Below are 13,675 nucleotides of genomic sequence, written 5' to 3' on the forward strand. Positions count from 1 at the left end.
CAAACCTGTGTTCTATGTAAAAGACACGGAAGTTTGAGCTTTATCTGTCTCACACTTGTTGGTCTTCAGAGCCATGAACTCTTGCCCAACACTGCTTGAACCACAGGTCTGAAAGACAGTCATGTCTTCAAGGGGACCTGGACCCAACAAGAGGAGCCAGAAGGCAATATCACTCGGACACACATGCAGGAGAAACAAAAGTTTCTCTCATCCTGTTATTAATCCATTGCCTTCCTTTGGTAAACAATGTCAAATCCTTGTCTTCTAGTAATATGGTACTGATGTGGGGTTTTTAATGCTAAATCCACGGGACACCTACGGGCTGAAGGGGTAGTATAAGGTGGACATTTCCCAGAAAACTCACCCCTTGTTTTTCATGATTTTGATGTTCAGTATCTAAATCATGTCCAACTCTTTGTGATGCCATGGACTGCAGCATGACGGGCTTCCCTGTCCTTCACCATCTTCCAGAGTTTACTCAAACTTGTGTTGAGTTAGTGATGCCATCCAACCATCTCATCCTCTGTCGTCCCCTTTTCCTCCTGCCTTCAATCTTTCCCAGCATCGGGGTCTTTTCTAATGAGTTTACTCTTCGAATCAGGTGGCCAGTTGTTGGAGCTTCAGCTTCAGCATCAATCCTTTCAATGAATATTCAGGGTTGATTTCCTTTATGATTGACTGGTTTGATGTCCTTGGTTTAAGTCCCTAACCCAAGACTCAGAACTACAGCCCTGTCCCAGAAAGAAACAATGATTGACCTCACATAAATTCATTCAGACCAAATCAAAAATCCATAGGCTTTTCACCTTTCAGATTAAGATGGAAGAGACTGCAGACAGGCAAGGAGAGGGGTGAGGAATACACTGTTGGTGGGGACTGAAATTGTAAAGTCTTTTCTGGAGTGCCTCCACCTTCTGACACAGACATTTCTCTCTGGAATTCATCCAAATAAACACAGATCTAAGTACACACACACAGATAGTCATCATGGAATTTTTTGTAAACATTAAAAACCTAAATGTCTATAAATGGGACCAATGAGTAACAGTACATCCAGGACACTGAAACGCTATGTGGCTGTCAGGATAAAGTAGACCCATGTGAACTCTTACAAGTCCCAGGATCTACTAAGGCAGAGCAGAGGAGATGTGCACTTGCTCAGAATGGATACTCTTTAGGGAGAAAGAGCACTGGGGCGGGGGCAGCGGGGCCCTGCTTTCACGGTCCAACCTTTTACACTGTTTGAATTTTCATCATGTGCATGTGTCACCTGAAAAAAAAAAACAAAAAACCAAAAATATTCCTCCTGCTCCATAAAAACAGGTTTCTGCACCCATTCACCTTCTTGCAACAGACCTTCCAGACCATCCTCTTCTTCCCAAGTTGTTAGACAATTCCAAGCAGCTTAGTTACCCAGTTTAGAAGGGAGTTCCTGCATCTTATCTTCCTGCCCAGAATGGCAACAGCTCTGCCTAGAAGCAGGCTGTATTCAGCACCGCTGTTGTTGGGTTTAAACAGCAGAGTAGGAACACCTGGAAGTTGAAGCTAAAATATTTACGAACTTCAGTATGTCAGTTTCTGTGGGTGTCAAAGACGGTGAAGATGTAAGACAATGAAGATGGAGATGAGGAAGAACTTGAAGACAGCTTAAAGACACATGGTGGAAAGAATGAAGAGGAGGAAGGTGCTGGGTTTTACTAGAAGAAAACAGACTGAGTTCAGGAGTCTCACCAGTAAAAGTTTATAGTATTGCATTTTGATTACAGGTGTGTAAATAAAAACCTTGAGTATTACCCCCTGGTAAAAATGCAGAATCAGCTTCTATCTAGATTAAAACAAAGTTTGAGGACCAAAATGGATCATATGCTGCCTGTGATGAAGAAAACGAGCTGGACAGGATAGGAACCACCAGCTCAAGAAACCCCAAGACTCTTGGAAAATCTTCCGAGGACGAGGTCAGGGCCTCCCTGGTATTTCTCCGGGAACAGCCCTTGCCCAGGGGTGTGGTTTTGAGAAGTCCCAAGCCCACAAATCATAGGCACTTCTGGCCACATGCACAAGTGGGCAAAGACCTTAATTCCCGTGGCCTGCCTCCCTCACCATTGCTTCCCCATCTCCTGCAGTCTTCATAGGGCGGCACGTGGCCACTGCTGAGCAGAGGTGGGCAGATGCTGGAAACACACTGAGAGGTCAGAATTGCAGACCAGTGGGGCAAGATCATGGTTCTTGTGCCTTCAGAAAACCCGAAGTCCCCAAATACAGGGGGGTAAGGAGTGAGTTGGGGGAAATCGAACCAGAACTTTTCCAATGGCCATTATAGAAAACTCAGCGACTCTGGCCTTGGTCTTTGACCCTGAGTTGTTTGAGGACCACAGCAGTATGAGGCTGTGACTAGGCAGAGGGAGGCATGGCGTGCTCAGGGGCTCGGTGACCCCCTCCTCCCATCTGCCCCAAACCAGAGACCCTGACAGGGCGTGGTGGGGTGAACAGAGGGGAAGCAATAAGAGCAGCAGCCCTCCCCAGGACCCTGCCACAGTGGCAGATGAGGCCACCACCAGACCAGCACAGCGCTCCTTCACACACAGGATTCCTAAGGGGACTCCTTTGGAACGCAAATGATGTGCTACCCAGGTCAGCAGTCTGACCAGTCAGATCTGTCCACGCCTTAACGGGGACTCAAGTTTTTGTGGCAGGAAACCTCACCATCTACCGCTAGCTAAGGAAATGTCCAGCAGGGAGAATTTAGGTGGTGGATGGGGAAGCTGAACAGGAGGATCTTTCTTCCCCGAGCTGACTGCACAGTGCCACAGCCGAGAAGACCGACCACTCGGACCACCACTCACCTCCCTGACCTGAGGCAGGGAGCTCCTCAGCGCTAAGCCTCCTGCTGATGGTAGCCCCATGGAGATCCCCTGGATTGAAGCTCCTGGGGGAGCACCAGCCTGGGAAGGGTCCTGTCCCTCCCCCAGCCCTGCCCCTGGAGCCCCTCCAACTTCCAAACGGCGCTGGAATTCACCACATCTTGAGGAGCCAGGAGCCGAGAGAAGCAACTCAAGACTTGGCATCCTGGTTCTGTCCTTTGCCCAAGAGTCACCAAAAAAATGTATGGTCTCACAGCAGGCACAGCATGTTGTTTCTTTCAAAAAATAAATATTTATCAACTTAGGGTGGAAGAGTCAAAGAGTCAGTCTCTCTCCCACCAAAAGCACAGATATCCCGTGAGTCAAACCAAGGTGAGTCCATCAACCCATAAATGAAGCGCCACCCTCAGGAGCTCTGCCTTGAGGGGCAGGGGAGCTGATCTCTGGCTCCGGGCCCTAGTCCCCCTTGGTGATCAGGTCCTCGATGTAGGCATCCAGCTCGTCGTCTGTGTTAATGTCTAAGTCCTGGAACAGAGCAGGGCAGGGTCAAACGGGGCTCACAGGGTGGTGGGAGGCCCGCCTCCCCAGCCTTCTTGCAGCCCAGGCCATGCCCTCTACTCTCCCCCTCCACCCTGTCGAGCCGCCCTTGATCATCCATCCCCTCTCCGTCCTCCCACTCCTGCCCGCCTCCCCCCACCCAGGTCCCGCCTGCCCCAGCCTCACTCTTACACTCAACACATCCAACAGCTTGGTCCCACCACCCACCCCGGGTTGTTCCCATCTCAGTACAGGCCTCCCCCCTTCCCTCCACTCAGGGACTCAGACAGACTCGAGCAGTCGCCCTTGCTCCCCCGTCCTCCCCTCAGACACTTCTCTCCCTCCTCACTGGCACCATCCAAGGTTCAGGCCTCCAGAATCTCTCACCCAGATAACTGGGAACCTCCTCAGTGGAGTCCTGGACTCTAACCTCGGCCTCTCCTACAACCAACCAAAGTAAGTGTCTTAGGCTGCACACGTCTCAGCACCACAAGGTCCAAGGACCTCCCACCTGGTACAGGGCCCTGCCATGGGCCCTGCTCTTCTCTCTGCCTGCAGTTCACACCCCACCCCAGCACGTCTGCTTCTGCCTTGGGCCCAACCACCTCCTCACAGAGGCTCCCCTGACACTCTAGTACAGTGGCTTCCTGTTGCTCTCTCCTGTTTCCTTTGTGGCACTTCCTGCCGTCAACAGTTCTGTCTCCTCCCTCTGCTGTGCTCCGAGAGCAGGGCCCCTATTGGTCACCAGGGGTCACAGGACAGGGATCCCCCGTTTCCTGCCCAGATGAAGGGCTGAGACCACAGGACATTCCCCACTTGTGGGCTACCCACTCCCATCCAGGCGTCATCTGGAAAACCAAGAATGTCTTTGTTTCATGACTCCGAAGTGTCTCAAACCAGGTTGCAGGTCACCATGTCTAAACAAGGGCAGAAGTCTGATACCGTGGGTCTGGCTGGGATGAGGCCCAGGCAGCCGCACCACCTCCAGCCCTCCTGGTCAGGATGCTGTGCCGCCAGGGTTGGAACCACACATTCCTATGAGTGGGGAGAAGGGAGCACGAGGTACCCAGCCCCACCCCGCCCAAGACACCAGGTGGTCCGCCGCAATGAGAGGGTGGCCTGGCTCACCTCCTGCACCTTTTGCAGGAGTGCCACGATGTTGGTCCTCAGCTTCTGCAGCTTCTCCTCGGTCTCACGCAGCTTTCTCTCGGATGTGCGCAGGCTCTCCTCAGAAGCCTTGGCCCGTGAGTCGGCACGGCTCTGGTAGGAATGGCACAGGTTCTGGAGCCCGACTTCATACTGCTTGAAGTACTCTTTCTGTCGGAAGAGAAGCCAGCGGGTAAGTGCGTGGGCTCACAAGGGTCCCCAGGGCCCTTCCAGACGGGCACTGGTGTCCCCAACTGGCTCGGCACCAGGAAGCTCGGCCTGAATGGATATCAAACCCAGGAGCCAGTGCCCCTGCAGCTCCGAGAGGAAAGACCTTGAGGCCCACCTCACAGGGCTGCCTCAAGGGTGGAGACGGGATCACACCCAGGAAGCACTTGGCAAAGAGCTCTGCAAACCCCAAGCCGTGAGTAAACATGAGGCACGATCCTCAACCATTCTCCTTTTAACTTGCCAACAGCACTGATGAGCAATCCACATCCAGGTCACACCCAACCAGTATGTACTGGGCTCGTCAGTAGCAGACAGCCCATCCATGTTTGTGAAGTATGTTTACACAGCATACAACTTTTCACCATCTTCTCCAAGCACCTGAAAGTCCCCAGCAGTGTGTAGTGATGTTAACCAGCAGCTTCTCTAGACAGGAGCTTTTCCAAAGTAGCAGAACACTTGTTTTGAGTGAAAGTTACATGGTATCTCAATATGAAAAACAATTTAGGTGTATCTCTTTATGTTTAATTTATTTTCAAAGTTATTATGATTTACTCATGAATCACTAGTGAGAACGAAAGGGCCATTTTGATGAACACAAACCTAGAACCAGCAGTCTGGCTGACCACCACAGTCTCTCCAACTATAGCATTTATTTACTTCTCTGAAGACCTATGAGCTACCCAGCACTGAGTGGCTCCTCAGTGCTGTTTTTAAAACGTTGTTAGAATGCTTTATTTACAATCTAGAATACTATCCTAGTAAATCAAGATGGCAACAGAAACTTCAAGTTCTGCACAGAAAATAATTATCACTTGGCAGCTCAAAATAAACGTTCAAGCAGGTGCCAAGAGTATTAAAATTTAACATACAATGTCATGAGCCTAACTATGATTCCTGTATGTTTTTGAATTTTTTCACTTTTAAGCCATTACAGATTCACATGCAGTTGTGTTACTTTTAAAGTACACATTTGAATCTAGTATTGCAGGGCACCTGAGCGCTTCATGGAGCGCTTTGGCAGCATGAGGAGAAGTAGGATGGTCGTTGACAAACGGACACAGACACAGTGAACATTGTTCTGGTGTGTCCCTAAGATGGAAGTATCAAAGTTGGAGTTATTTTAGGCATTTCCCTTAGGAGCTATTAAGGTGACCCATTAGTGGTGCCTCCTTTTACAAGCGTGAGCGAAAGACTATTTCCGGCTCAGACACTCCTGCTGACCGTGCTTTGGCCTGGGTCATGCCCGCTGTAGAAATCCCACTGCACCCAGGCTTTGCTCATTTTGGCAACAGCCTGAAGCCAAAAGCAACGAAGCTGACAAGAGGATGGCAGGCCAAGCCTGCTGGCCTATCAGCAGTGTGTTCCCAGGACCTGCAGAAGACGCCTGCAGCCCAAACAAGGGCGAGCACTGAGGCGCAGCAGCTCCCTGGGAACCCTGGGAACTCATCGCCTGGAGAGCAAGACCCTTGTCCTCTCAAGGTGTTCCGGGTTCAAATCTTGGCTCTATCACAGCAGACTGTTAACCTCTCTGAGCCTGAGTTTCTTCAACTCCTAGCCTCATTTCCTTGAAGTGGAATGGAGATAAAACTCCCTGCTTTTCTCTCGGACAGACTTCATGGAGCACACAACTGAGACCTGGCAGTCACAAGAAGCACCAAGGCGGGTGGGTAGACTCACCAGAGGAAACGAGATCAGCTCATCTGAATTCATAGCACTCAGCTCCTTCTTAGAGATGGGGAAACTTGGAGGCAGGAAGTACCGTAAACAATTCCTGAACAAGAAGGAAGGTGGGACAGGAAATCAGAATGGCACAGAGTCGGAGGGAGCCACCACTGGTCCCGGAGCAGGACGATGACACACCGAAGAATCTGGACGAGGAGGTCAATGGTCTCGTGGTTGGTGCTGGGGGCGGTGGTGTCAGGCTCGATGGGGATGCAGTCCGAGGTGGAGGGCTCCACCGTGGCTATAGCTTGCTGGGCCACCAAATCCCCCGCCGGGGCCGCCGCCACCGCCACCTCTTCCCTGCCCTGGCGCGTGTCTGGGCTCTCATACTCTGGGGACGGGGGCTTCATCAACCGCACATCGTCGCTGCCTTTCTCCACCCTAGGGAGAACCCAGTGTTTGCCACACGTGTTCCAGGCTCCCAGGCGGGCTGCCTGCCCCTGCCCTGGCCAACTGTCAACCCATCTTCCTGGAAGGGGTGTTACCAGCGGTCTCTTGGTGTTGTGTCCGTGGGCACATAGTCAAATTTCACCTTCCACCGCATCGCATTCTTGCCCACCTCCACAGCTGTGACACGGCCTGTGTACCACTCCCTATTCACACGCACCTCCACGTGCAGCCCTTTATCTGAGAGTGGGAGCAGGGCTGGAGTCAGAAAAGTGGATGCACTAGAGCCCCCCACCCAGCCAGGGCCACCCAGGTTCACAGACAAGAATCCCTAGAAGCTTGATCCCACTACGCCAGGGACGTGGAGCCCAGCCACCTTGGCCTCTTTCCCCCACTTCCCCCTCACGAGGGTGCCACAGAGCAGCAGCATGAGTGACAGCCAGAGGTGAACACCAAGGAACTGACGCTAAAAATAAACATGAAGCTGTGCTATCCTCAGAAGGCTTCTCCGAATTAACACTTGAAACCACCGTTGGAGGAGAGCCCAGAGCCAACAAAGCCTTCGCAATGAGGTGCCGCTGACCAAGGGACCCTTTCCCACTGCCCCAGAGGCTCCAGGCACCTCCTGAACTTACCTTTCTGAGCCCTCTTGAGGTCAGCCGAGTCCTCTTCCCCAGAGCTGTCTGAGAGCTGCAAGGACAGTCTGTTAGAGACACCGCCAGTGCCCCTGCAGAGCAGACCATCTGCCCGGGGTCATCTCATGCCACCTCAGGCAGCCTCTTAAATGCCCGAGCTTCACGGAGAACCACTCTCTCAACCACTATTTCAGTATCTACATACCTGCCTCCAAAAACCTCGATGAACAAGAGGAGGCAAGGGGCAGAGAGGCACAGATCTGCATGGGTGTCAGCTCAGGCCTTGAGCAGAGGCACAGTGCATCTCAAGACCCTCCCAGGCACTGGCTTCTAGGCGTGTGTACGACTGTGAGCCCCTCAGAGGGGGCCTGGGCTTCTGGTCAGCTCGTGTCAGACTGCAGGGGTGGGGAGGAGGCTGAGGACCTACCTCATTCAAGTCCTTCTTTTCCTCCTTCACAACCAACTTGCCCCGCTTGGACCTCTCCTTCCTCTTCTCAGCCTCTTCCTCTGCTTCTTCCTCATCAGAGACCCCGAGGCTCCGCTTCCGACTGGGAGTGGCCTGCTGCAAAAGCAGCAGGAATGTGAGGGACTCTTTCAGCCCCTCAGGTGCTGGAAGAGCCCATGTGATGTAAAGGAGCCGTTCAGAGAGGGGCCTGTGGGTCTCCGTGCCCACCAGGGCTGGGCACCCAACACAACGAGGGACAGGGCAACCCCCAGGCCCAACACCCACGAGGACCTCTGCTCAGAGCTGTCACGGCAGGGCCCTCTCGGTTCACACCTCACTGAGCCACACCCACCACTGCTGTCACCAAGATGCACCCTCTGCCCAGAGCAGGAGAAGCCAGTGGAGGTGACTTGAGTCTGTGGGGTACCAAACCTCAGAGGGGTACCAGAGAACTTCCTGGACAGGGGACCAACAAGCTCTGTGCCCCCCACCCAGTGCCTTCACATCCCTCTCCTTTGCAGGGGCAGCAGGGAAGCCGGATTTCCACCAAGCACCGCCCCCATGCAACCAACACGGCCCCTCCATCCCTGTACCACTGCGGGCCGCGCTGGGGGAGCTACAGCAGCTCACCGGGGAGAGTTTAGTGGGCAGCTCTGGCTTCTTGACCACTGGAGTCTTCAGAGCTCGGGAGGAAGGGACCTCCCGAGGGCTCCTGGAGTTGGGCTGGGGAGATGGTAACGGTGGCTGTACCGGGGGGGTGGGCCGGGACGCAGGCCTGACCAGAGTGTTGGCAGGCTTCCGGGGTGCCTCGGGAGGCTGGAGTAGCCGGGAAGTGCTGGCCTCCTCCCGGGCAGCTGGGGCAGCAGGCTTTGGGGCACTACTGATGACAGGAGCCTTTCTGGGCTGGTTGGCTGGCCTGGGTGCTTGCAGAGAAGGGGGTCTGCTCGGGGCATTCTTGATCACAGCAGGTAAAGGAGGCGACCGAGGACGCTGAGGTCTACGTGCAGGTTCCTGAAAGAGGCTCAGAGAGTGAGAATACCAATCCCAGCATGAGACCCAAGAAGAGCCCCCGCCACCCCAGGGCTTCACCTCAGAGGAAGGTCTGGTGGTCACTTCCAAGGGCAGTTTCTTCAGGTCAGCCTGGGAGCGAATGGGTGTGGTTTTCTGCAGGGTAAACAGGATGAGTAGGTTGTCTGGTGCTTGGAAGTCAACTCTTTTTGGAGCCCTCTCTATTTGGGACAGTGGGCAAATAAAGACCATCTGGACCACAGTCCTAATATTACAAGCCTCCCATTCTCACTGAGAAGACAAACTCACAGACAGTAAACCACCAGCAAATTACAAGATTCTACATCATTATTCCAGCAATCAAGAGACGGGAAAAGTATCAATGGACTAAATTCCTACAAAACAAGGCAAAAAAGACGGGAGATCCCTGATGGACAAAGCCAGAAAGGACCCATGGGATTTGGCAGATGGAGGAACATACAATACGATGAGAGCACCTGCCTGACCAGAAGCCAGAAAGGAAAACGCTTTTGTAATAAACATGATAAAAGGTGGAGGCTACATACATACCTTAAAAAACCCTGACTAATCAATTAAGGAAAAAACAATAACCAGTTTTGAAAAGAAATATGTGAAAAAAATGGTTCAATTTTAGAAATATGAAATTCAAATTATAAGATGTGTATCTTTTTTCAAGTTTTCAAAAACATTTAAAAAGTACTTGTATTAAAAAAACCTACGATATACTACATCTTCTGGAGGATACCTTGGAAATAAATCCACAGAATTTTAAAAATCCTTTTACTCTTTCAAATTAACTTCTGGAAAACTATCCTATAAAAATAATTAGACCTAAAAAAAAGTATGTCTGTGTGATTTGACACAAAAGTCATGATCTCCATATTTCCAATAAGAAATACATGTATTTATGCTAGTGGTCATGAAAAGCTGGATATGAAGTTAACAGTTACCTCTAAAATAGGATATTTCCTGGAGTTTCAAAACATTCCAAATGAATTGGACCTCTTTGTCATATACAATTTTTTTTCAGAATAATCAAGGCATAGGAGAAGAGGGTGTTGGGAAGCTCGGGCAGTGCTTATGGGTTCAAAAGGAGAGTGAAACTAGCCTGAGGGGACAGACGAGCTACTGAGGGGCCCTGCCCATCTGTCCACTGCCCACTCACTTGCAGGGCCTCCAGCTTCTCCTGCTGCTGGCGAATTTTTTCTGTCAATTGCTTCTGCTTCTCTTCCTGTGTCTTCAGGTCCTTTTTCAATGTTCCCAAGGGAAACTTCTGCTTCTGTTCTGAAGCCTCACACCTGTGGAGAGAAAGTGCTAGAGCAGGCATGGCAAGACGGTTCCAGGTAGGGCAGGGTCCTTTGTCCTCAGCCAGCCCATGCTCTTTCTCATCAGAGCAACCTCAGACCTCCCAAACGCACAGAATACTCACTGCAGGACACGCTTCTGTATTTCCAGGCACTTAGTATGCACAGCAAGACAGAGATGTAAGGATAGAGCAGTGACCTCAAGAAGCACAGTAGAAGGGTGGAGGAAGCTCAGGGGGTGTGGGGGGATGCCCACAAACTCCTTGTTAGAAAAAGAGCTCACCGGTCCTGCTCAGGATCAGGGTTCATGGAGCAAACCCAAGTGTCAGGGTAATCTCTCTCCACAGAATTCAGCTGAAAGGGGAGTGTCCGCCACTTCAGACACAGATCTGTGACACAAAAAACACCCCCAAGCGTCGGCATGCCCACCAATAACAGTCAGGCTCCTCCCAGCCAGGCCCAAGACAGAGATGCCCCTGACTCTCTATGCAAAGATCCTCAGCCTGGCTCCACCTCTGCCTTCCTAACAGAACAGTCACTCTTCCCAGGGACAGTGATTCCAGCAAGGATGGAAACTTTATTCATACACCCTCAGCGGCCCCAGCCCTCTCCTGCTTCCAGCAGGATCCTGGCTCAGTCATCACTCACATTTCTACCCATGTGGTACCACACTGGGTTAGATGACCTCCTGCCTCATTCAGGTGGAACACATGGGCAAGGCACAGTCCCAAGACTGAGTTCCCAGGGCCATCACCAGACAGACTGGTATACCCAGCGAGACAGAAGTCCCTGACTGTCAGCGCAGTGCAGAGACCAGCACGGGGCCACGATGGAAAGGAGCCGGGGAGAGGGGCTGCATGACACCCAGCTCACCACACTGGATGGTGGTTGGGATCTCCATGGATCGCCGCCGCTTGTAGCGCAGGTCACTGGACGGGGGCTGGTTCCAGTTGGCAGAGAGGTAGCCAAACTCATCCCAGAACTTGATGATTCCCCGCTGGGCTGGAAGGCAAACAGCCGTGTGTTGAGTGAGGAGTCGAGTGAGGCATCAGGCCCCTGGACGGGGAGGACCCCGGCTGGCAGGGAGGAGGGCGCCAGCTGGCAGGGAGGGGCGCGGCACTACCGATGGCGATGTCCTTCCAGTACTGCGCCAGGTGCTCCCCCATGGCCCGCAGGAGGTGCCGGTACTCCTTGGCGTCCGCAAAGTCCTGCTTGTTGTGTGTGGGCTCCAGGACCAGGTAGGGCACATCAACGACCCCGACAACCCCGCCGCACGCCCTGCAGGAGACAGAGGGAGACACCGCGCTCACCCACTGGCCAAAGCCCACCCACCACCTGTCCACGCAGAAGCCCTCCCTGGCAGCACTCACATGCCACCTTCCAGTTGTGGGCCCACTTTCTCATACATCTTGATCAGGCGGCTACAGTTGTAGATGAACATTCCATCCAGGTCCCGGTGTTCAATGTTGACCCCAAAAACAAAGTTCAGTTCCTTAGGTTCTTTAAGTGCTCTGAGAAGGCGAAAGATAAATTCAAGCAGATCAACCCCTTAACACACACCATAGTGTTTATGATTAAGCTGAAACTTGAAACACTTAGACGTTTTGCCTTTGCATTCAATATGCAACCTGTTAAGACTCAGTAAGGTCACTGTGCAGTCACTCTTAGTTCCCCCTAATTAAAAGCAAATGACTTTGGCTTTTGGTATCAAACAGGAATGGATTTAAGAATGAAGCAGATTCTGTGAAGCTGCTGCAAATCTCTGCAAAGATAGCTGTACTTTGGAATAAACACAAGGTAATCTGCAGACAGTAGAGAATCTGCCTGCAATGTAGGAGACTCGGGTTCAATCCTCGATCTTTGGGTTGGGACGATCCCCTGGAGAAGGGAATGGCAACCCACTTCAGTATTCTTGCCTGGAGAATTCCATGGACAGAGGAGCCTGGTGAGCTACAGTTCACGAGATCACAGAGAGTCAGACACAACTGAGCGACTAACACTTTCACTACAGTCTGCATAAACACTCCACCAATGTGACAGTAATTTTAAAGAGACAAAAATTCACAAGAACAATGAACATGTGAGAGAACAAACATCTCATGGGATGTTAACAAAATCATGGAAACTGAAGAGCAGACAGACAACCAGTGGATGGACTCACAAGACAGAAACTGGACACCTAGGCCTGTGGTGAGGAGGTCAAGAAGCAAGCAGGACTCACACCGAGCCTGCAGAGACTCCAGACGCGCAGGCAGACACGGAGATCATGCAATGAGCATGACAAATGCCCAGTTTAGATGAAAAGGAACGAACTCAACCTATAGCATTATTCTATATCTGTAACCAGGGATAAAAATTAAGAGTCGGTATCACCAAGTGGGAGACATATAAGGAACTTTACAATTGTATTTCTTACACGTCCTATATTTTACAAGCTCCATATGATGAGCACTTTATCCACACTTTCAATGAAAAGAAAAACTAAAAAGGAAGGGAAGAGGACAAGGACAGGGAAGGTGGGAAGAGAGCAGAGGCGAGAGAGAGAAGGGGAGGGAAGGCGAGACAGTGCCCGGAGGACAGGCTGGTGCCCCACTCACGGTGCCGGTTCCGCCCGCCGAGTCCTGGCTCAGGAGGGAGCTGAGCCAGGAGCCACTCCTGGGAATCACAGCACTAAAGGCTTTCTCAAGGGAGCCATGTGTGACAGAGGGCAACCGAGCAGGGTGGGGAGGGAGGCCTCGAGCTCTCTGTCCATCATCCACACAGAAGTACATGGTTACACCAGAGCCGCGGGCGGCCGGGCACTCACCGCTGCTTGGCCTCCTTGATCCGCTTCTTGACGTCGGCTTCCCTGCGCAGAGTAATGGCTGTGTTCTGGACCTGCCGCAACATCACCTAGAGACACACGCCAGCTCCAGATAAGGAGAGGAAGGCCTCTGGGCCACAGCTGGGAATGTCGCAACAACAGGCCTGAACTGCTCACTTTGAATCATGTGGACGCCAAGACCAGACCTGGAAATTTAGCTTTCTGCAGAAAAGGGCCCTTACTAGGGACAAGTTCAAAACCTGTGCTTCATGTTATCAGAGTTGCTGACATTAAGGAAACAACCCCAACCAAAGCCACAGTCTACAGAGGTGCATATGGCAGAGGAGGGGCAGAGAACTGCTTCGACCATTACTACTGCGTGTGACCTGGGCAATCGACCCTCTTCCATTTCCTTCTATGAACTGAGGATACTATAACAGTGTCCTCCTCGTGTGGCAAGGTGCCATGAGTGTGCAATAGTGACTACAGAAACATCAACATATCCCATTTCACAGCTTTAGCGCAAGGGTTCGTGATTGGCAGGACATGGAGCCAGGTCAGCAACGCTGAGTCTC

General features: G+C 51.9%; 1 protein-coding gene across 12 annotated transcripts in view; it reads right to left on the bottom strand.

The window, feature by feature from the left end:
- Positions 1–1,725: 1,725 nt before the first annotated feature.
- Positions 1,726–13,675, bottom strand: part of MORC2 (MORC family CW-type zinc finger 2) — a 42,960-nt gene continuing 31,010 nt past the window's right edge. For 4 of the 12 annotated variants that reach the window (XM_070769876.1, XM_070769869.1, XM_070769868.1 and 1 more), the window contains 16 exons: positions 13,104–13,189; positions 11,668–11,808; positions 11,421–11,575; positions 11,171–11,299; positions 10,581–10,686; positions 10,159–10,291; positions 9,054–9,128; positions 8,595–8,975; positions 7,947–8,081; positions 7,520–7,574; positions 6,983–7,142; positions 6,636–6,878; positions 6,453–6,546; positions 4,527–4,715; positions 3,786–3,839; positions 1,726–3,386 (listed from right to left, as the gene is read on the bottom strand). In XM_070769876.1, the coding sequence (XP_070625977.1) occupies positions 3,318–3,386; positions 3,786–3,839; positions 4,527–4,715; positions 6,453–6,546; positions 6,636–6,878; positions 6,983–7,142; positions 7,520–7,574; positions 7,947–8,081; positions 8,595–8,975; positions 9,054–9,128; positions 10,159–10,291; positions 10,581–10,686; positions 11,171–11,299; positions 11,421–11,575; positions 11,668–11,808; positions 13,104–13,189 (2,205 nt within the window). In that variant the 3' untranslated portion in view covers positions 1,726–3,317. The remainder of the gene's footprint in view (positions 3,387–3,785; positions 3,840–4,526; positions 4,716–6,452; positions 6,547–6,635; positions 6,879–6,982; positions 7,143–7,519; positions 7,575–7,946; positions 8,082–8,594; positions 8,976–9,053; positions 9,129–10,158; positions 10,292–10,580; positions 10,687–11,170; positions 11,300–11,420; positions 11,576–11,667; positions 11,809–13,103; positions 13,190–13,675) is intronic. The other 8 variants (XM_070769870.1, XM_070769872.1, XM_070769871.1 and 5 more) reach the window with 8 other exon arrangements.

This window comes from Bos indicus, chromosome 17 (assembly GCF_029378745.1).
Source record: "Bos indicus isolate NIAB-ARS_2022 breed Sahiwal x Tharparkar chromosome 17, NIAB-ARS_B.indTharparkar_mat_pri_1.0, whole genome shotgun sequence".
Lineage (NCBI taxonomy): Eukaryota > Metazoa > Chordata > Mammalia > Artiodactyla > Bovidae > Bos > Bos indicus.